The 23,319-nt window shown below is 40.9% G+C and overlaps 2 protein-coding genes across 3 annotated transcripts in view; both read left to right on the top strand.

Annotated features, from left to right (window-relative positions):
- The first annotated feature begins 358 nt into the window (after positions 1-358).
- On the top strand, positions 359-12,036 carry DPY30 (dpy-30 histone methyltransferase complex regulatory subunit). 2 transcript variants are annotated; one of them, XM_047743824.1, is made up of 5 exons: positions 359-442; positions 684-755; positions 841-888; positions 7,912-8,054; positions 11,699-12,036. In XM_047743824.1, the coding sequence occupies exons 2-5, from the start codon at positions 720-722 to the stop codon at positions 11,769-11,771; spliced, it is 300 nt and encodes a 99-aa protein (XP_047599780.1). In that variant the 5' UTR covers positions 359-442; positions 684-719; the 3' UTR covers positions 11,772-12,036. The 2 variants fall into 2 exon arrangements, with proteins under 2 accessions (XP_047599780.1, XP_047599781.1); XM_047743825.1 differs by having other exon boundaries at positions 381-583.
- Positions 12,037-19,507: 7,471 nt separating this feature from the next.
- The window catches only part of MEMO1 (mediator of cell motility 1), a 123,482-nt gene continuing 119,670 nt past the window's right edge, over positions 19,508-23,319 (top strand). Inside the window, 2 exon segments of the mRNA XM_047744152.1 lie at positions 19,508-19,794; positions 20,249-20,328. Coding sequence (XP_047600108.1) covers positions 19,523-19,794; positions 20,249-20,328 — 352 coding nt within the window. The 5' untranslated portion in view covers positions 19,508-19,522.

Here is a 23,319-nt window from a genome sequence, read left to right as displayed (position 1 = left end):
AAAATACTGACATTCTTTCGTAGACTGCTTAGCTTAGGTCTAATTTTTTGGTAAGAATCACCCAGCGGACGGATGATTTCGCTTCCACGCTGAAGAGCTTCCGCGGAAGACCAGGCAGCACTAAGAGATGGGCGGGCCGAACCCCTGCGAGCTGCGGGATGTTTACAGCACTGCGTTTGCAACTGGGGTGTTGCTCGCCTGGGGTAGGCAGGTTGAAGAACTAGCCTCCCACAACCTCTGGGGTCAGATTTTTGCCACTCTGTCGACCACACAGGGAAAAGTAGACTCAGCACAGTACCCAATCCTTCCCCGCCCAGACACGCCGGGGAGTTCTGCGCAGGCGCGGCAGTTGTGCGACATCCGTCACTTACGGCTGAAGCGGTTTGTGCTGGGAGTTGGTGGAGCGGTGCAGCGCTCTTAAGAACCAGCGGCTTGGGCGCGGGTAATCAGCTCCCTTCCCCCCACCTTTTCCACCTCTTCTAGGTTCTTGGGACAGCTGCGGAGCTTCCGGACCTGATGCGGGCGCCCTGTGTTGGACTGTCCCAGCTTGCTCCTCTACTGCTCCGGGTGCTCCCGCGCCCAGGTGGGGGTGAGGGGCGGGGTCGGGGGCTGGGCTGGACTCCATCCTGGCATCTTCGTGTTGAAATCTCCCGGGTAACTCACGGTTCTTCTTGTTTTCCAAGACTGGTTTCCGGGGATTGTGACTTGCAGGGTCCGCCATGGAGCCAGAGCAGATGCTGGAGGGACAGACGCAGGTACCAGGAGGCCCTGGCTTCAGGGTGGCGGTGTGTAGCGTGAAGGGGTGGCTCACGTCTCAGTGACCTGTGTTTTGTTTTCTAGGTTGCAGAAAACCCTCACTCTGAGTACGGTCTCACAGACAATGTCGAGGTAATTCGCCCGGGTCTTATGCCGTATCTGAATGTCTCTTATGAGCTGGAGAAAACTTGGGATCCATTTTTACTAGGTTGCTTTGCACAAGGGAAAACTTTATCAGCATGAACTAAATAGTATCAAATTATGGGTAGCCTGTTTTATTAGCGGTACTAATACTTCGTGGTAAACGGACGTTCAAATTAGTTTTGAGTCAAGAGGTTGAACTTTTGAAAATGATATAAAGAAACGAACATGCATTACTAATGGCACAATCGTTTTCCATGGTGGGTATTAATGAAGCTGTTGGAATATGCTTTGGAAAAACTGCACATTAAAATTGCACCCGTTGTCTTTGTAGTAGAATAGTGTGCTGGTGGAGTCAACATTTAATAAATCTTGATTTCTTTGCGTTCAGTAGTAGATACCATTGGAAGGTATAACACACGTAATAGACATTGTTTTTGCCTTACGTAGTTAAGTCTGAACTCAAAGAATTCATGTGAAAAACATAAAAAGGAGGTATACTTTCTTAGAGCTTTTTCATATACGTACCAGGAGGTTGTTGTTTAAAAGTAGAAGTTGTTTGTAAATGAATGAATAAATGCTAGGACAAGTGAATTAGCCAAAGCTGGGTGGAATTGGTTAGGAAAATAGGTTTCCAGGGGATATGTGTGTTTTACTGGGGGGTCAGGGGAGAAGACATTGCCAGTGATTAAGTTTGGGTAAATGTGGGCAGGAGTATTACCAAGCAGAGTAATAATAGTAACAGCTGCTAACATTTCTTTACTTTTACTGTGTGCCAGGCACACTGCTAAGTAATTTTTATGTATTTTCAGTCCTGTAAAGCTCAGAGAAGTTGAGTAACTTGTGTAAGGTCACCACGAAGTAAGTGGAGGGCTGTGTGTTAAACCCAGGGAGGTTGACATTTTCGAGGTACAGTTAAATTGTGTTGATGATCTTGAGTTCCCTGGCATGTGGAATGACCACTCTGTGCCTTAGGAAATTGCTAGGAATGTTTCTGCATTTGATATCAGTATTAAGAAGAGAACTTCTTTTCATAATGTAATCTTTAATTGAACCTGGTGAAGATCCTCTACACCACTTTGTGTTCTGTTCATTTAAGAAACTTCTTTATACACATCAGTAGTCTTTTTTTAAAAACTTTTTATTATTTTTTATTTTTTAAAGATTTTATTTATTTGACAGAGAGTGAGGGGGAACACAAGCAGGGGGAGGGGGAGAAGGAGAAGCAGGCTTCCCACCCAGCGGGGAGCCTGACTTGGGGCTCCATCCCAGGACCCTGGGATCATGACCTGAGCTGAAGGCAGATGCTTAACAACTGAGCCATCCAGGCGCCCCATCAGCAGTCTTTTCTTGATGGTGCTTGTATATGAAGGCAGAGTCATGATACATTAGAGCAGTGATTCTGAGAGTCTTTCTCTCAGGTCCTCAGACCAATTTCCCTGGTAAAGTGAGAAAAAAGGTGAGAGCAAGGGAGTGTTTGATAATGATACATTGTTTGGTGATCAGTCTTCTGCTTCTGTAATTTTAAAGTGCCCATTCTTTATGAATTAATGGTAGTAAAATAAGAGTTTATTTGTAAGTTTTTACTTGGCAAAATAGAGTAAACATTCCTGTGTTAGTCCCTTTGTTCATTGTGTAATCTTTAATTTGTTGTGGTATTTGAAAGTTGGAAACCGCTAGTCTGTAGCTGCTGCTACTTTTTCTCTTAATCTGTTTTATTTCCTTTATTGGCTTATATGTTATAATTTCTTTTTAGGTGCTTGCTTTACGGTTTATAGCATGCAAGCCTAACTTCACAATTTACCTTCAAGTGGTATTATTTCATTTTGTGTATAGTACAAAAACCTTAGAAAAAGGGTGCCTGGGTGGCCCAGTCGGTTGAGTGTTGGACTCTTGGTTTCAGCTTAAGTCATGATTTCTTGAGTTGGGGGATCCAGCCCCCAGTCAGCCTCCTAGCTCAGCAGGAGCTTGAAAGATTCTCTTTCTCTGCCCTTCCTCCTGCTTGTTCTCTCTCTCTCTTAAATAAATAAATCTTTAAAAAAAAAAAAAAAAAAGAACAAACCAAAACCTTACAACAGTATTCTCCCATTTTTCTCTCAACTGGCCTTTGTACTGCTGTTACATATTTTACTTCCATTTATGTTATAAATCCTGTAATTAACCTTTTAAAGAAAAATAAAAAGTTAACTATCTTAAAAGAGATTTAAACAGTAAGAGAAAGGAATATTTCGCAGCTACCCACATATGTACCATTTCCCATATTTGCCATCTTGACTCTGCGAGATCACAAGTAGGCAGAGAGGCAGGCAGAGAGAGAGGAGGAAGCAGGCTCCCATCTGAGGGAGCTGAGGGGAGCCTGATGCGGGGCTCGATTCTAGGACCCTGATATCATGACCCAAGCTGAAGGCAGAGGGTTAACCTACTGAGCCACCCAGGCGCCCCTCTTCCTTTTTTTTTTTAATTAAGATTTTATTTATTTATTTATTTATATTAAGATTTTATTTATTTATTTGCTCAAGCAGGGGGAGGGAGAGGGAGAAGGAGGCTCTCTGCTGAGAGGGAGCTGAATGTGGGGCTCGATCTTGGGAACCTAAGATCATGACCTCAGCCAAAGAGACTGAGCTACCCAAGTGCTCCTTGACTCTTCATTCTTTTGTGTAGATCCAGATTTCCTTCTGCCTTAAGGGCTGCTTTTAACATTTCTTGTAGTGTAGGTCTGCTGGTCTGCTGGTAAGGAATTCTTCAAACTTCTGAATGTCTGAAAAATCATTATTTTGTCCTTTTTTTTTTTGGTCTTTATTGCTGAGATATTTTTGCTAGGTATAGATTTGCTCTGCTCCACTGTCGTTTCATTTCGGCTGACATTGTTTGTGACAGATTATCTGCCATCACTCCTTTCTTTGCTCTTGCATACTTAAAAGTGTATTCTTTTGGTGCTTTTATGATTTTATTATGGGTTTTAAATGATTCGATTATGATATGTCTTTGTGTAGTTTTTAAATAAAAATATGCTTATTGTGCTTAGGATTCGGCGAGTTTCTTGGATCTGTGGCTTTATTTATTTATTTATTTATTTAAAATATTTTATTTATTTGTTTGACAGACAGAAATCACAAGTAGGCAGAGAGGCAGGCAGAGAGAGAGGAGGAAGCAGGCTCCCTGCCGAGCAGAGAGCCCGATACGGGGCTCGATCCCAGTACTCTGAGATCATGACCTGAGCCGAAGGCAGAGGCCCTAACCCACTGAGCCACCCAGGCGCCCCATGATCTGTGGCTTTAGAGTTTTCATGAAATTTGGAAAAATTTCAGCCATTATTTCTTCAAAAGTACTCTGTAAGCTTGATTTACTTATGTTTTCCTCTCCCTTCTTGAAGGTGTGGAAGATGTTATAATAACTGGTTAATAGCACTGCCTGTTCTATCAGTATCATTTCTGGGTCTATTTCTGTGGGTTGAATTTTTCCCTCATTATGGGTAATATATCCTGCTTCTTTGCCTGTATGGTGATTTCTTATTGGAGGCTGGGCATTGTGCATTTTACCTTGTTGGGTACTGGTTATTTTTATTTTTGTAATCCTTCAAACTTTTTTTTTTTTAAGTTTTTTTTTATTTGTTTTTGTTTGTTTTTGTTTTTTATTTTGAGAGACAAAGTGAGAGCAGGAGAATGGGGAGGGTCCCAGGGAGAAGCACACTTTCCACACAACAGGGAGCCTGACATGGGACACGATCCTGGGAGTCCAGGATCATGACCTGAGCTGTAAGGCAAGTTGCTCACCTGGCTGAGCCACCCAGGCACCCTCTTTCAGACATTCTTGAGCTTTGTCCTAGGACACACTTAAGTTACTGAGGAACAGTTTGATTCTTTTGAGGTTTGCTTTAAGCTTTGTTAGGTAGAACAAGACCACCCTTTAATTTAGGCCTAATATCCTCCTCTTTCATTTCCCTCAGTGTTTCAATGTATTAGTTTTCCAGTTTTGGGTCACAGGAACATGAACTATTCCTGGCCTTGGATGAGCTGTAGGGATTATGTCTCCCGCTCATTCTAGGTGTTTTTTCCCTTGGCCTTGCGGAGTTTACTGTTATGCATACCCTGATAAGTATTCACTTGAAGACTGCTAGGCAATCTCTTTAGTCTCTTTCTGCACATCTCTCTCCTCTCCATGCACTTTGCAATACTTTGTCCTAAAAGTTCTAGTTGTCTTGATCTCCCTGAAGTTTCAAGTCTGGCTTCTCAGCTCAGGGAGACTTCTGGGCTCTGCTTTGGTTCTATAAGTTTTCTTTGCATCCTATCAGTTTTCTAGGCAGGAAGCATCCTATAAGTTTTTGAGGCAGGAAGCAGTAAGCTGGGACAATCCTAGGGCTCCCCTTATTTTTTCCCCATTTTTGTGATTATTGCTGTATACTGTTAACACCTTTTACCTTTTGGGGGGGGTGTGGTAATTTGGATAAATATTTTTTTAGATTAATTCAGGATTTGGGCTCAACTAAAATTAATCATGGCAGTTGGCACATGGTAGATATTAAATATTTGAATAAATAAATGAGAGGATTTGGTCAAGAGGTTTATTATAAAATCTATAGGAATTGTTCAGGTGTTGCTGTTTCTTATTGAAGGCATTGGAATGCCATGTAAATGGTTAGTTTTTGTTGTATATGAGTATTATCTGTTAAGATTTACCAAGGAACAATAAATTTCTTTTTTTTTTTTAAAGATTTTATTTATTTATTTGACAGAGAGAAATCACAAGTAGGCAGAGAGGCAGGCAGAGAGAGAGGAGGAAGCAGGCTCCCTGCTGAGCAAAAGCCCGATGTGGGGCTTGAACCCAGGACCTGGGATCATGACCTGAGCCGAAGGCAGCGGCCTAACCCACTGAGCCACCCAGGCGCCCCGAACAATAAATTTCTTAATCCATGAGCAAATAAATAACTGTTTTACCATTAGTTAGGTATAGAACATTATTGTCTCAAACATTATAAATCTCAAAAAAGATGGAAAATGAGCAAAATTAGAATAGTTGGTAGACATAGTTTTGGGAACTATCTTTGGAAACCATGGTCTATATATATATTTTGGGTATATGATTAAAGTTGGTTTTTTTTGTTTTTTACCACTTTTTACAAAATAAAATTGTCTAAAAAACTAAGTCTAGAAAATGTTTTCTTTTTTGTTGTTGTTGACTCATTTATATCCAGTTTGAGTATGATTGAAGTTAAAGTTCAGTTTTTTTCAAATGATTTTATTGTTAAGTAATCTCTATACCCAGTATGGAGCTCGAGCCCACACCCTGAGATCAAGATTGCATGCTCTACCAACTGAGCCAGGTGCCCCAAAAGTTCATTTATTTTATTTTATTTTTTAAAATTTATTCATTTAAGAGAGAGTGAGCACAAGCTGGGGGAGGGTCAGAGAGAGAGGGAGAAGTAGGCTTCCTGCTGAGGGTGGGAGTCTGATGTGAGGCTCCATCCCAGGACCCTAGGACCATGACCTGAGTCGAAGGCAGACGTTTAGCTGACTGAGCTTCTCAGGTGCCCCCAGAAGTTCATTTAAATGAAAATGTTCTTAATAATGTTTTGCCTTTTATTTATTATTTTTTGAAGATTTTATTTATTTATTTGACAGACAGAAATCACAAGTAGGCAGAGAGGCAGGCAGAGAGAGAGGGGGAAGCAGGCTCCCTGCGGAGCAGAGAGCCTGATGCAGGGCTCAATCCCAGGACCCTGGGATCATGACCTGAGCTGAAGGCAGAAGCTTTAATCCACTGAGCCACCCAGGTGCCCCAATGTTTTGCCTTTTAGATAGGCTCTTATTTCTAAGTTTCTAAAATGGTCAATTTGTAAAAGAATGTGAAGTTTTTCAATAAAGCAATTTTTGATGTTCTGGATGTCAGATGAATCTATGTCAAAGACCTAAAATTTGGGGATTCTTTAGGAGTAGAAATTATAAGTTGTTTCTTAAACATCATTTAAATATCACATTAATGATCTTTTCCAGATTAGTAATTTCCCCTATTTTTTGGCTACCATTTACTTAATATTTTTCTTGATTCTATTCACTTTTATTTATTCTATTTATTTTTAAAAAAGATTTTATTTGGGGTGTCTGGGTGGCTCAGTGGGTTAAAGCTCTGTCTTTGGCTCAGTCATGATCTCGGGACCTGGGATTGAGCCCAGCATTGGGGTTTCTTCTCAGCAGGGAGCCTGCTTTACCCTCTCTCTCTGCCTGCGTCTCTGCCTACTGGTGGTCTCTATCTGTCAAATAAATAAATAAAATCCTTAAAAAAAAATCACGAAGGCATTTCTTTAAAAAAGAAACAAATGGAAAAACATTCTTATTTTGATAGAGGATAACCATAAAAATGAAAACTGAATACAAAATGGTGGTAAGAAATTTTACGTATATTCTATTGCCATTGGAAAGCTCTGCCTGCTCTCTGGGTTAAGAGTTTAGCAAATGTTACAGAAGTGTTACAGATCTATCAATGCCAAAGTGAGTCTTTGTCCTTGATACTGTCTGTAATGAAAGAATTGAAACAGGTCTAGCTTTCTCAGTGATTCAGTGCTACTTAGTGTCCTGTCCCGATTTTTTGAAGCACAGTGTAAGAAGGTATTCTTATGGAAAAAAAAAAAAAAAAAGCACTTGTATTTACTCCTAAACAGGCAGAAGGAAAGGGAGAAGGAGTAGGATCTGGAGATACAGGAATGTGTGGCTTACTCAGTCCATAGCATGTGCAGTGCTTGATCTTAGGCTCCTGAGTTCAAGCCCCACATTGGGTATGGAGCCTACTTAATTAAAATAAGTAAATAAAAGAATGAGATACTGTGTTGCCTTCAGAGAGGAAAAGTTTAAATGGAATTTAGAAACGGGCCTGATTTTATTTGAGATTTGCTGTTCAGTATCAGCTTTCTAGTCATTGATTTGCCTTTTTTATTAGTGTCATATGTCCCTTAATTTTTGTTTAGCACTCAGAATAATCTAGTTATTTGTAATATACATGCATGTTTTTTGAATCCACTAGAGGATAGTAGACAATGAGAAGATTAATGCAGAAAAGTCATCAAAACAGAAAGTGGATCTCCAGTCTTTGCCAACTCGTGCCTACCTGGATCAGACAGTTGTGCCTATTTTATTACAGGGACTTGCTGTGCTTGCGAAAGAAAGGTAAGATGATACTGTCTGCAAATGGAGTTACCAGAGAATGCTAAATAAAGACTTCCCCAATTGAAATATCATTAGTTTAAAAAAAAGAGAAAAAAAGGAATATCATTAATAGTGTTATTTTTAAAATAGAAGAAAATTTTGGATGTTAGAATTAAAAATAAGTCAGCCATAATCTCATCAGTTCAGACACTTTGATTTATCTCTACTAGTGTTGGATCATATGTCTATTTGTAAAGCTTTGGAATCATGGTATACATGTAATTATATGTGTTCTTTTTACTTAATATTAGAATTTAAAACTTTTTCCTTATCTCTACATAGCCATTGTGATTATATTATAATAATACTGCAATTAACTTAGCCATTTTCTCATTGTAGAACACATAGGTCCAATTTTCTTTGTTAATGTAAATTAGCAGGCACTTTATATGTTTTAATGTTTCTTTTGCCTTTGTTTAATTTTTCTTTTAAGACTTTATTTATTTGAGAGCATGCTCAAGAGAGCAAGAGGTGGGGGGAGGGACAGAAGTAGAGGGAGAAATAGGCTCCCCACTGAGTAGGACCCTGGGATTATGACCTGAACTGAAGGCAGACACATAACTGAGCCACCCAGGTACCCCTGTTTAATTACTTTCTTTTTTTTTAAAGATTTTATTTACTTATTTGACAGAGACACAGTGAGAGAGGGAATACAAGCAGGGGGAGTAGGAGAGGAAGAGCAGGCTTCCTGTCCCGCCCCCCACCCCCACCAGTAGGGAGCCTGATGTGGGGCTCCATCCCAGGGCCGGTGATCATGACCCAAGTGGGAGCGGAAGTTAGATGCTTAATGACTGAGCTACCCAGGTGCTCCTAATTACTTTCTTTTTTTTTTTTTTTAAAGATTTTATTTATTTATTTGACAGACAGAGATTACAAGTAGACAGAAAGAGAGAGGGAGGGGGAAGCAGGCTCACCGCTGAGCAGAGAGCCCGATGTGGGGCTCGATCCCAGGACCCTGAGATCACGACCTGAGCCAAAGGCAGAGGCTTTAACCCACTGAGCCACCCAGGCACCCCTCCTAATTACTTTCTTATGATAAATTTACAAGAGTTGATTTGCTAGTTTGAGGAACATGACTATTACAGTGTTTGACACATAAAATCACTTTTCTGTCCAAAAGTTTGTCCTCAAATTTCTTCCACTATCATAACCTCAGCAGCATGAATGTTATTATAAACTTGTCTTGCCAAGCTATTTTGTTTATATTTCTTTGTTAGCAGCATCACAAGTTTTTTTCTGTACATGTTTTTTCCTTGTAATCCTACCTTAGTTCTTTTTGTATAAGCAAATCCAATAAGAAAAATGTTTTCATAAGTTGGTTATGTGTATAAAATAGGATTTATTTATGACTGCAGGATATGTCTTGGCTCTAATACTGTTAATTAAAATAGGGTATCTTTTATATATATTATTATCCTTTATCTATAGAAGGTTGATATCAGGGGATTATAAATATTGCTTTAAATGCTAGAAGGAAAAATTTGAAGTTTTTAAGTAACATGCTATTGGTAAATACACTTTTTACATAAGGAATTCTGGCAAAATTATTCATGAAATTAATTATAAATGTGTGAAAAATTGTTTATGTCTAGGTAGTTCAAAAGACGGTTTAAAATCTAAGGGAATGGGGGCGCCTGGGTGGCTCAGTTGGTTGAGCGACTGCCTTCGGCTCAGGTCATGATCCCGGACTTCCGGGATCGAGTCCCGCATCGGGCTCCCAACTTCTTGGGGAGTCTGCTTCTCCCTCTGACCTTCTCCTCTCTCATGTTCTCTCTCACTCATTCTCTCTCAAATAAATAAATAAAATCTTTAAAAAAAAAAAATCTAAGGGAATGTTTTGAGATCATTGTAAATTAATCCTAAATATGCCTTTTCATAGTAGGGTTTTAAATAGCTGATTCCCCCAACTTTTTGTCTTTTGACTTGTTTTCTTAGCAAGAATACTTTAAGGAAAAGTAATAATATGAAATATATTTTTTGTTAACATTTTTCCTTGTTTTATTGAGAAATAATATATATCCCTATATAAACCTAAGGCATATAGAATAGTGGCTTGATTTACGTATATTATGAAATGATTTCCACAGTGGGTTTAGTTAATATCCACCACCTCAGATAGATGCAATAAAAAGGAAAAAAAAAAAAAAGAAATTCTTGTGATGAGAACTGTTAGGTATTCCCCTTAACAACTTTGCTCTCTATCCCACAGCAGTGTTAGCTGTGCTCATTGTGTCGTACATCATAGCCCTGGTGTTTACTTATCTTGTAACTGGAAGTGTGTACCTTTGAGCACCTTCCTCCAATTCCCCATTCTCCCACCACTTAATTTCTTTTAACGATTTTATTTATTTATTTGACAGAGCACAAGTAGGCAGAGCAGTAGGCAGAGGGTGAGAGAGAAGCAGACTTCTGTGGACCAGAGACCAGGACCCTGGAATCATGACTTGAGCCAAAGGCAGATGCTTAACTGCTTAACTGAGCCACCCAGATGCCCTTACCACTTCTTAATTTTAAAATAGGTTTAACTTCTCGGTTGTACTGTGTGGTAGTAGTATTAGAACTATTATTGATTTAAGTATTTGAAGTAAAATAGAGGTGACTTTGGTTTTTTTTTTAAAGATTTTATTTACTTGTCAGAGAGAGAGGTCACAAGCAGGGGGAGTGGCAGACAGAGGGAGATGCAGGCCCCCTGCTGAGCAAGGAGCCCAATATGGGGCTTGATCCCAAGACCCCAGGATCATGACCTGGACTGAAACCAACTGAGCCACCCAGGCATCCTGAGAGGTGCCTTTTTAAAAAGAAACATACCAGTACTTTTTTGTCCAAATGAATATTGAATCCTTTGATTAGTTTTTGGGGGTTCATCCACTTGTCTCAGTGATGCTATAGCCATTTTCCTATATTGTTTTTGTACTCTTATTGAAAGGTAATAATACCTGCAGGAAAAATTGTGCGTATCATAGGTGTACTGTTTGATGAGTTTTCAGAATCCAAATGTAGCCACATAACTTGGACTCAGATCAAGTAACTGTATACTGTCAGGATCCCAGAATTTTCCCTCGTGACCCCTTTAAGTCATTATTTCCCCTGCATAATTGTCATCCCATTGCCAAAAATTACATTTTTTTTTTTAAATTTTTTTTTAAGATTTTATTTATTTATTTGTCAGAGACAGAGGGAGAGAGAGTGAGCGAGCACAGGCAGACAGAGAGGCAGGCAGAGGCAGAGGGAGAAGCAGGCTCCCTGCCGAGCAAGGAGCCCGATGTGGGACTCGATCCCAGGACGCTGGGATCATGACCTGAGCCGAAGGCAGCCGCTTAACCAACTGAGCCACCCAGGCGTCCCAAAAATTACATTTTTGAAACTCGTGTTTTACAATTGTGTTATAACCAGATTTAAGCCATAACAAAACTTTCAGTCTCTTTTCACTATGTTGTTGACTGATTTACTTGCATATTTCATTCACCGTATTTACCACAAATGGCCTTTGAAAGTAAAATGAAAATTAAGCTGAAAAAGATGTGTTTTTGTTATGGAACAGTACATTTTAAATTAATATGCTTAGAATATAAATTTCTAAACTTTGGATTTCTTTTCCCTTACAGACCACCAAATCCCATTGAATTTCTAGCATCCTATCTTTTAAAAAACAAGGCACAGTTTGAAGATCGAAACTGACTTACTGGGAAGAACAGAAAATTTTGATTTCTACTGTAGATTTACATGATTAAGAGGCAGCTTTAATTGCCATGATTTTTCCCCCTTTTTTGGAAGAACCGTCAGGACAACAGAACTTATTTCCGGAATTGCAGAAGAAAACATATATTCCTTATTTTGATTTAATCACCATACTTATTTAATGAGTATATTCTGTGCAATTTTTTCTCAGATTGTCTTTAACTTTGTTTTTAAATGACGTTCAAAATAAACTGTTAAAATGTCACTATTTGAAAGTGGTTTTTGTTTTATATGAGAAATACACGGTTAATACGGTAATAATACGGTTCAGTTATTTTCATGAATTGCTTCTTTCTTGGGTCTTAGAATGCTGCAGAGTTTTACAACATGAATGTACACCAGAGTCAAAGTTCAACCTAAAGAAAAAGCTCAGCCAGTTTTTCTCAGCGTTATCCTTGGACCTCTTGGAGGGTGGGATCTAGGCATCTTCAGTTTTTAACATCACAGGTGACTCTAATGCACAGTCAAGTTGGAGTATTGCTATGAGCATTGTGGAGGTTGTGCAATATCCTTCATTGCTATAAACCTTTGTGGTAGTAATATAGTAATAGCTGTCTTTTATTACAATTCTGTGTATCAGGCATAAGTACTATTTTACTTAAATTATCTTTAATATAGCAACTCTACAAAGCAGATATTGTTATTCCCATTTTGCAGATGAGGAAACATTTGGAGAGATTAAGTGACTTGCTCAAGACCACACTGCTGGTAAGTGCTTGAATGGCATTCAAACCCAGTTCTGCCAGTGTGTTGCTGATAGAGAGCCACGTGAGAAGTACTTGTGTGAGTTCACATCATTGCTGCTTTTGGCAATAAAAAACACCAGCCAGTCCTTTTTTGGGGGTCTGCTTACTTTGTCCTGTATGAAAAAACTAAGATAATTCATTAGCTCTGGAAAAAGAAAACTGAAGAAAGCCAGGCAGGAAGAATATTAAGGGAAGTAGTTCTCAGCGTGGAATGTCTTTGCCTTCTCACTCCAGAGCACATTTGGCTGCATCTAGAAACATTTTGGGTGTCACTGCTCAAGTAAGGTGGAGTTCTACTGGCATCTAGTGGGTAATGGCCAGGAATGCTGCTAAATATTTCACAATACACAGGCCAGCCTGCACACCCCTCCCATCCACAGGAATTATCCAGTTCAAAATATCAGTTCATGCTAAGGTTGAGATAGCCTGCCTTGGGAGCACCTGGTTGGCTCGGTTGGTAGCAGGCAACTCTTGATCTCAGGATGATGAGTTCAAGCCCCACCCTGGGCATAGAGTTTACTTAAAAGAAAAAGAACCCCTGCTTTGGAAGCACATTAAAGATGGGTGTCCATGCTAAACATGTGAAAAAAAGTTGAGGTACGAGCTATGCTAAGACATATGAGGTATGTCTTAAGTTTAATACTGGAAAAGCTTATTTCAGTAGGAGTGACACTTGGGGCGAGGTGACATGGTTTTGATTTAAACTTGCAGATGTGTATAATTTGCATAGGAAAAACCTGCGAAGATTGGGATCTCTTGCTTATGTAGTAGTTTCTGCAAATATTAATTCTATCTGATACATTTTGGTTATTTGGCCAACTTCCTACATTAATCTGCCCAAGTCTTTTTTGTGGTATTTTAACATTTGATTAAGTACTAATTGGGTAATTTTTTATTAAGGCATCAATAGTTTTATCATCTTACAGCAGTTCTTCATCCGTGATTTACATCAGAGCCACTTGGGAACTTTTCATATATATTTCATATGTAAATAGCCCTGGAGAACCTGATTATATTGTGATAGAGCCTGGCTTCTGAATTTGACAAAAACTCTTCAAGGCATTTCTGATAGAACTTCTGGTGAAGACCATTTAGAAGTAATGCAGTACTCTGCCTAGTGCTACATTACTTCTAGTGTTATATTATCTTTGAGTTGGGGCTTAAATTACTCAATCTTGAAATTGATACTTTTTAAAGTAACAGCTGAGAATAGACATATCTTTTGCTGGCAGTGCACATGTTACTTAACCAAGCCCTTATCATGTGCCAGGCACCATGCTAAATACATGAATTGTAAATCCGCAAAACCCTGTGAGGTAGGTTTAATTTTAATACCTCATTTTTAGATGAGAAAAATGAGATTTAGTTAACTTGCTCAAGGTTATAGGGGAAATAAGTTTGGGGCAGGGATTCAAATCCAGCTTAATGCTACTTTCCCTTAATGCTGTATTACCCTCTGCTCTAATGCTCTTAGGTGTGCTTAGAATTTTTCTTTTGGGGGAAAATCAGTATCCTCTTGTGTGTGTATAGTAGAAACCCTTATATCTAGTTGGTAAATGAAAAAGTGAGTCATGGTAGGAAATCATAAATGACACTGAACAGTTTCTTTTTTAAACCCAAACGTAATAATCTATATTCACTTGTTAATATTTCTTTTCCAATCTTTTCTCTGTGATTGGGTTCTCTGATTGGAATTCTGTATCATTTTTCTTCCTCAAACCACTCCTGTAGTGTATGGTCTGCACATTTAGTATCAGGGTTTTTGAGAGAAAGTATGCTTTTAGACATTTAAGCAGTAATTTATAGAATCTTGTGCTTTTTTTCATGATTTTTTTCTCCGGCCTCCAGTCTTCTTACCTGCTTCTGATTTGACAGTTTTTAACTTAATCTTTCCAAAGCATTCCACCTAATTTTTGTACACCTTTTGCGTTATGTGTTTTTATTTCATTGGTTTCTGTAATATTTAATTAAATTATGTAATGGTAATACCTAGTGTAACTGGCCTAAGTTAGCTGGAGAACACTATTGACCTGTGTTAGTTATGCACACAAACCTGGGGAGGAGCCTGCAATCATGTGAGAATTTCCTAAAAAGTGTAGTCTATAAGCTTCAAGAGTTCAACCTTGTTTTACCATGGGAATGGAGAACATCACTTACTCCTGTGAGCTGATGAAATAGGAACCAGTTAAGCAAGTTTCTCTATACTTTGATGATGTATTTTACATGTAGCTGGCGATTGTATTATAGAAACCATTCCAACCCTTCGATTGCTTAATGGATAGGTTATTGTTTAGTAAACAAATACAGAAATAGAGTAGAAAGACCTATATGTTATAGAATGAATTATTATTATTATTTTTTTTGACAGAGATGACAAGTAGGCAGAAAGGCAGGCAGAGAGAGAAAGAAGCAGGCTCCCTGCTGAGCAGAGAGCCCGATGGGATGATGGGATGATGGGATGCAGGGCTCAATCCCAGGACCCTGAGATCAGGACCTGAGCGGAAGGCAGAGGCTTAACCCACTGAACACCCAGGTGCCCCTATAGAGTGAATTCTTGAGTTACATTGGTAGGTAGGTTAGTGGGAGGACCAGTAGAGCAAGCCAGGCATAGATTCTTAGAGGAAATGGAGACCTTGAATTGAAAAAAAGAAAAATGGTTTGGATAGAATGACAGCATTGTTTACTTAATTCTGATGATCCTATGGGAAGAATATTGAACCTTTGCTTAAATTTCATTTAGGAGAAGGTATAGTGGGATTTTAAGATTGATAACTTCCTGTTAGAAACATGATAGAGTGGCTGTAGGGATATTATAAAATATTATAGCCAGATATTTTTCTGGACTGGATTCCAAAAAGGCATTAACAAATTGGGAGGCCTGATACATATATCACACTGTAGAAATAAGGGAACAAGTTGAAAGCTGCAAATGGCTATCATTGAGAATCTATTTATTTAAAAATCTCTACATTTAAATTAGGCTTCTGGGATATGAAATTAGTGTTTTGCATTATGTGGATCTCCATTAATTTAGGGGAGGTAAGTGAATAGTTTCAACATATTTCTTTCAAGAGTCTATCCTTGAATAAGGTAGCTTAAAAAGATGGACAGAAGTAATAATGATGGGATATATTGAGAGCATTCTAGGTCTTTTAACCTTTCACTTTTCTTGGCATTTTGGTCTTTGCTGAGTTTGACCAGTAAAAAAAAAAGTAGGAAAGTAATATAATAGTGGAAAATGGGTCACCAGATATAAAGGGGCCAGGCAGTAATGAATATGTATTTTCTTAAAAAAAAAAAAAAATTCTTATCAGCTTTAAAAATAAAACCCTTGGGGTGCCTGGGTGGCTCAGCCTCTGCCTTCGGCTCAGGTCGTGATCCCAGGGTTCTGGGATCAAGCCCCTCATCAGGCTCTCTGCTCAGCAGGGAGCCTGCTTCCCCCCTCTCTCTTTCTGCCTGCCTCTCTGCCTACATGTGATCTCTGTCTGTCAAATAAATAAATAAAATCTTAAAAAAAAAACCAAACCCTTAAAATCTTTTAACTATTATTTCATTTCTGGGAATTCGAAATAATATTAACAATAAATATGAAAAAAAGTTTTACAAAATTCATTAAAAAATTGGTAGTGGACAAATTTTTGTATTAATAAGAATCACTAAATATGTACTTAGCTCATTGTCAGGTACATAGTTAAATGTTTGATGAATATTACTTAATAAGCTCAGCTTCTGATGGAAGGGCAAACAATGCTAGATTGGAGTACTATTTTTTTTTTTTTAAGATTTTATTTGTTTGAGAGAGAGAGAGAGAGAGAGAAAGAGAGCACAAGCAGGAGAGGCAGGGGCAGAGGGAGAGAGAGAAGCAGACTCCCCACTGAGAGGGGAGCCTGACATGGCTTGATCCCAGGACCCTGAGATTTTGACCTGAGCCGAAGGCAGACGCTTAACCATCTAAGCCACCCAGGTGCCCCTAGGTTTTTTTTTTTTTTTAAATTGAAGTATAGTTGACATACAATGTTACATTAGTTTTAGGTTTATAACATAGTGATTCAATAACTCTGTAAGTTATGCTGTGCTCACAAGTGTAGCTACCATCTGTTACCATACAATGCTATTACAATACCATCGACTGTATTCCCTATACTATGCCTCTCATCTCTGTGACTTATTCATTCCATAACTGGAAGGTGCACCTCCCACCCCCGCCCTACTCCCCTCTGGCAACATCCAGTTTGTTCTGTGTCTGTTTCTGCTTTTTTGTTTATTCATTTTGTTTTTTAAAGTTCTACACGTAAGAGAAATCATAATAGTGTTTGTCTTTCTTAGAGTACCAGTTTTAATTGAAATCAAAATAGCATCTTTATGCTAAACTTGTCTCTCAGCCTTGATTTTTTTTCAAAACTCTGTGGTTTTATTCTAGAATATCTTTTGGGTATGGGGCTTTTAGTATTTAGTGGACTCCTCAAGCTGTCTGCCGTGGATAAGTAAATTATAAAAATGTTCAATTTACTATTGCCATTTAGATTCCAGAAATCAAGCCTAAAGATGTATTTTTTTTGTGTGTGTGTGTTTAGGTACTATATGTGGCACAAAATTCCAGAGATACACAAAATTTTAAATCTTTTATCCATCCTTGTACCTCAGCCACCTAAACAAGTACCGTCACCAATTTATGTGTTTCCTCCTAGAAGTATTCTGTGTATATGCAAGTGTGTGGAAATATATTTTTAAAGTATTTATTTTTACATGAATGGTAGCATACTTTGTACATTGCTCTGCAATTTGCCTTTTCTTTTCTTTTCTTTTTTTTTTTTTAGCTCTCTATACCAGTATACAGCACCACCTTATTCTTTCTAATGGGTGGATATGTAACAAGTCTCATATTGATGGATATTGTGGTTGTGCTAGTTGTTTGCTAATACAGACTGATGCAGCGAATATAGAACATATGTTGGGTTCTAGGACTAGTGGTGCCTTATTAAAGTCTGCTTTATAAGGACTCTCTTATTGAGGAATTCCATCTTACCTTTTGCTAGGACTGTTTATGGAGTGTCAAACCCAAATCCCTGGTGGATATAATGGAAATTGTTAATAATATGGGAATTGTACATATTGCCAAACAGTTTGGCTAGTAAGAATAATCCTTTGGGGAAAGAAGCCTCCAGCAGAACATTTTCATAGGGAGGAAGCTTAAATTTAAATTAGGTTACTAGTTTGGAATGAGTCCTAGGATTGTTGCTAGGAGCAGAGGATAATGATAAGAAACAAAGATCAGCTTATAAATTGTTTTCAGAATATTTTCACTTTAAGTAAAGTGAATTAAAATGATTTAAATAAAATGATTCTCACAGGAAGCCTGTGAGTCAGATATTGCTGTTTGCATTTGAAAAATGAGAAGACTGAGGCTTGAAAAGGTTACATTACTAGATGCCCATGATCACAGCTGGTGAGGAACAGAGTTATGACTCAAATCTGATTTTCTAGTTTGACCAGCCTGAAATATGAAGCTTTCTTAGTTCATTGTATCCAGTATCCTTTCCACTCCTTGTTTTGGGTCATAGAAACAGAATCAGGAATCATTAACTTCAAGAGCTATCACTGCTTATCAATGCTATGTCAACCATATCGACCATTTTCCTTTCCTTGAATTTATGATGAAAGTTTACTAGTTTACCATGCCATCATTTACCACTGATTTTGGGTGCTCCGGGAAAAGTATGGTGGAATTACAGCTGCAACCAGCCTTTTTGTTATCTTTAAATCGGCTATTTGGCACATCCTTTTTGTCTTTTTCTGCATTACATGTTGCTCTTTTGGCAGGTTAGTGGCGAAGTGAGAGGGTTAAAAATTCAGTAAAGAAATACATATCGGTGGAGATTTAATCTAATAACTAGAAAAGGTGTGAAAGTCAGAAATGTTCCAGTAATTGATGAGGCTTTTAGGCCTGGGACCTCACACAAGATCCTTGGGGCTTAAAGTTGAAAAAGTGGGAGGAGGGGTGGGAACAGGACAGTAAATTAAAAATAAATATATTATGGCGCTAGGGAAACTTGAATATTAGGCAGCCAGATATTTGCTTTGAACCCTACCAACGATCTGTTTAGTATGAAATTCAGATATAACAATTTTATGGTTTTAACACAAATCTTTCATTAAAGACATGCAAATTTCGTTTATTTTCTTCCCAATTTTGGAATGATCTACTTCATAACACTTCCTCCGAGGTCCAAGATACCCCACTTTCCTGTGATTCTTCTGTAATTTTAAAGGAATTCTTTATTCCTGACACTTACGTGAAATACTGGGATTTATAAGAGAAGGAAGGGTTGGAAATAATGTTTGTTGTATGCATACTGTGTCAGGCTCTACATTTATTAACTCTTGTAATCCTAGAGACAGCTCTCGAATATATTATCCCCTCTTCATAGATGAGAATAACAGGCTAGCTATATCACGCTTGAATCTAATTAGGGAGTTAAGGCATGCACCTACATCCGTATAAAATGAAACAAGATCAATGTTTACAGTGTCAAAGCCAAGATTAGGTGGTAAGGGTGGCCCCGTGAAGCAAAAATTAGCATTTGCAGAGACCACAGGCACACTACCATGTGCCTGCTTCTACAAATGAACTTCCCAGCGTGGCCACAGGCTTGCATCCCTAGGATTGAGACCTTGGGGGTGTGAATCCACTGAAGATTCGTGTGTATGAGGAGGAGGGGGGAGGAGGAGACGGACTGTCCTCTTGGAAAGCCGCAACGGCCAGCTCTCGGTGCTCTTCATTTAAGGAAGTTGGCTGGGGGAGGGGGCTTGCCCTGCGGCTGCGTCCTGCCTCCCCCCCCCCCCGCCCGCAGCTCCCCCCCCCCTCAGCCGCTGCTGCCGCTAAAGCCCGGAGAGCGGAGCGCGCACGTTGAGATTCCTCGGCGGGCCTGGCCGCGGCTGCTGGGCATGCTCAGTGGGCAGGACCCGTTAGAGTGGCGAGTAAGGAAGCGTTGCTTCTTCTCTGGGTCTGCCTTCCCCGGTTCAGGCCCCGGCCCTGGGCTTTTGTGTGCGCGGAGCTGCAGCCGCCGCTGCCTCCTCGCGGGGCCGCCCGACCCCAGATGCCATCTGGCCTGTCCGGTTTCCGCCGTTAACCTCGCCGCGCGGCTGGAGGAGGAGCGGGGCGGGGCGGGGCCCGCGGGCCGGCGGCCGGGCGGGCTGGAGGGCCCAGCCGGGGGTGGGGTTGGGTGCGGGGAGTCCCGCGGGGGGTGGGGGGAGGGGGCGGGCGCGGAGTCACGGGGGTGGGGTCACCGGCGGTGGCTCGGGGAGGCCAGCTGGGAGGGGAGGGGGCCGTGGGGGCGGCTCGGCGGAACCAGCCGCGGCTGGGGAGCAGCGGCGAGTCCGGGGGCCGGGGCCGGGGCTGGGGCTTTCCGGGCTTCGGTGAAGCCGCCGCGGGCCCCATCTTCCGGCGGTCGCCGGAGTTTGTGGTGATTGTTGCTGCCGCCGCCACCGCCCCGGCTGCCATCTCCTCCTCCTGGGCCGCCGCCTCCTCCTCCTCTTCCTCCTCCTCCTGGGCCGGGCTGATCCCCTCCCCGCTGCCGCCTCCTCCTGGGCTGGGCCCGTGGTGTCTCGTCCCCTCGCGGAGCCGCTCCTGCCGCCGCCGCCGCCGCCTCCTCATTCATCCTCGTGCACCATAGGCGGCACAGGCACCAAGATGTCCAACCGAGTGGTCTGCCGGGAAGCCAGTCACGCCGGGAGCTGGTACACAGCCTCAGGTAGGGCCCCAGGCCGGCCGGCCCGTCTGCCCGCCGCCGCCGCCTGGCCCGGCGCCCGGCCGCCCGAGGTCGGCGGCCCGGCTCCGCGCGGCGGCGGGAGGACCGCGTGGGGAGGGAGCGGCCCGGAGGCCGGCCTCGCCGCCTCCCCCACCCGGGTGGCATCCCGCCGGGCAGCCCGGGGCTGGACGCCCTCTCGCTCACCCCGGAGTTGGGCGAGAGGGAGAGTCGCCGCCTTGGCAGCCTGCGCCCTCCCTCGGGACCGGGCTCGAGGCAAGAATGTGCTCCCGGAGCTCCGGACCCGAGCCTACTTGTCGCCTCCTGGGGCTCCGGGGAAGCGGGCGGCCGAGCGCTGCCACCCCCGGGAGGACGGTTCGCCCGGCGCCCGAGCCCGGCTTCCCCCACTCGGAGCCGAGGGAGGGACGCGCGTTCCTGCGCTCGCGGTTGCTCCCCGCCGGCGGTGCGAGAGGCGCCCGCGACCCGGGCGGTTCTCTGGGTCTGGCCGTGTGCGCCGCCGGCTCGGCTCACCCGTCTCCTGCGAGGAAGTCTTCTCAATCTTCCGCCGGCGGTTCGGAGACGGGCAGCGTTCCCCTCACCTTTCAGGTGCTCGGCTGTCTGGAAAGGAGTGCCGGGTAGTACTTTTTCACGTTGCCAGACGAGAGACGAGGTCTCCGCCTGCGAGATCTGGTAGAGGAGGGCCTTTTCTGGGCTGTGCAGCTCCTGTGTGTTGGGGGTAGGGTAGAAGTATTGCCAAGCAGTGGCTTGGGGTGGCCTCCCAGCTCTTTTGTCAGTGTTTTCATTGTTACTGTCATTCGCGGAAAGGGGCAGCTGGAGATGGCATCAGCACTTTGCTCAGCAGCCTCGCCAGTCTCTAGTCGCTCACCACCGAGCAGGTGCTGGAACTACCTAGCGAATTAGCTTAGGGTCTGCGCGAATTTAGCCTTCTGTCGACACTGTCTGCAAACATTTCAGACGTCTTTATGTAAGAAAGCCTAGGGACTTTCCCTTTAACGAACGTCTTGTTAGGACGACTGTTTCCTGGGATTACTTTCAGGAGTCACATTTCTGGTAAGTTAACAAAGAAAGTTCCACTGTGATTCCTAATAGTGTTCAGTCATTTGCTATTGGCTTGTCAGTAACTAGAGCTAACTTTAATGTGGATCGCATCATGTTTCCTTTTGCATCTAGTTGGGTTGGGTAGTGCCATGGCTTGTGAGACAACAAAGATTTGGAAGAAAATCATTTCTCTGAAGTTGCTAAACGGACTCACATATACATGCACTTTACTGACTCACTGAAGATTTGCTGTGTTAAGTAGACACAAAAGAATCCTAATGATTGGATTTGCAAGCCTAACAGGTAGCTGTATTTTGGTACTAAGCAAGTGACATTTGCCTTCCCTTCATGATCCTAAAGTACTTCATAAACGTTTAATCAATTCCCACAGTCTGAGAATGTCAGTTAAGCTTTTCTTGTTCTACATATGGGGATGTGCCCAAGACTCGGTACTAGCCAGTGGCAGTACAGAAATTGAGAAATAGAAGAGTCCCTGGCTCCTGGGCTTGTCCTCCATTAAGTGCATTATTAGTATTCAATTTATCAATGCATAATTGTCTTTTCTGGGTTACAAATCAGTAAGCTGCTTTCTTCAATGTGTTTTCAAGTCTCAGTTTTCACTTTCATGGCCATCTTTTGATTTATTTCTTTTGGTTCTGTTTTCTTTATCTTTCTATAAGTGTTTTATACTTTTTAATGTAGTTTGCCTTGAAATTTGGGCAAATGATTCTGGAGGAATTTTTATAGATTCTTGAATATTCTTTGGGTAGTAAAATAAAGTATGGCTCACACTATGGACTGAAAAGACTTCTTTAGTAATCTCAGTTATAAGAAGAATCCTTTAATCCAGCTCAAAACATTCTCTGATCATAGCTATTTATCAGTAGTGAATGAAAATGAACTATTTTCTTTCTCTTCTTACTTTTTTTTATGGTGTTACATTAGTTTTAGCTATAAAATATAGTGATTCAACAATTCCTAAAATAGACTATTTTCTTAAAAATTTGAAATGTAATCTTCTTTCCCTAAATTCTCAATGAAATCAATAATGCCATTTTGATAATGTGAATTGTCCTAGAAAAACTTATTGTTAAAAAATTCAAAGCATGTGGGGCACGTGTGTGTGTGTGTGTGTCTATGTGTGATTTTAAACTTAAGTAATAATAAAGGGTGAATTTAAAGCAATGTAGTTGTTAAAGCTTATTTTATATTTTTAAAATAATAATAAATAATAAAAATAAATGAAGTAAAAATAGTTAAGTAAACTTTGACTTGGTCTAGTAACTTATTTAACAGTATCACATTGTGCCTATGTTGGCAACATTGACCAATGGAAAACTTTTACTTGTGTTATTATTGTTTCCCTAGTGAACTTGCTGTGAAAACTTGAGTAATAGGAGAGACAGATGTGATTGTGGATTGTCATTCTATCCTTCCTACAGCATTCAGATCATGTCCATAGAATTAAAGTATTCAGTTACTGTTATAAGTAAGGGTGAAATCACATTTGCTTCAGTTACATAGCTAGCTCAGAGGGAAAAAAAAAGTGTGTGTGTGTGTGTTTAAGTATATGTTATGTATATATACACATATATGCTTTCATTTTTATTTCTCTCTTGTTATATGCTAGCCCTTTGATAGAAGTATAAATTATTCTTTGTTCTCAAAGAATTTACAGTTTATTTGAAGTAAGTCATAAGATAGCAGATAAACTTTGGATCCATTGAGGTAGTGCCTTAGGAGTTCTGAGGATTATGGAATCACTTCAAAGTAGGATTTGAATTGTGGTTTGAAGGAATGGTGTTTAGTTCTGTTAGAGAGGAGAAAAGAACATTGGGGAAAACCACAAAATACAGAGGCAAATAATGTAAGGAGGTCAATTTAATAAGAATGTAAGATTCGTACTGGAGTATATAGTTCTTGAGCCTGGAGTAGTAG

The sequence above is a fragment of the Lutra lutra genome, chromosome 9, assembly GCF_902655055.1.
Source record: "Lutra lutra chromosome 9, mLutLut1.2, whole genome shotgun sequence".
Taxonomy (NCBI): Eukaryota; Metazoa; Chordata; class Mammalia; order Carnivora; family Mustelidae; genus Lutra; species Lutra lutra.
This window is presented reverse-complemented; position numbering and strand designations above follow the sequence as displayed.

What these genes read in the sequence shown, in the direction of transcription:
- DPY30 (XM_047743824.1), top strand. Translation starts at nt 720, where the DNA reads ATGGAGCCAGAGCAGATGCTGGAGGGACAGACGCAG. An exon ending in TGCTGGAGGGACAGACGCAG is followed by an intron (nt 756 to 840) that starts GTACCAGGAGGC and finishes TTTGTTTTCTAG; the next exon opens with GTTGCAGAAAACCCTCACTC. An exon ending in GTCTCACAGACAATGTCGAG is followed by an intron (nt 889 to 7,911) that starts GTAATTCGCCCG and finishes TGAATCCACTAG; the next exon opens with AGGATAGTAGACAATGAGAA.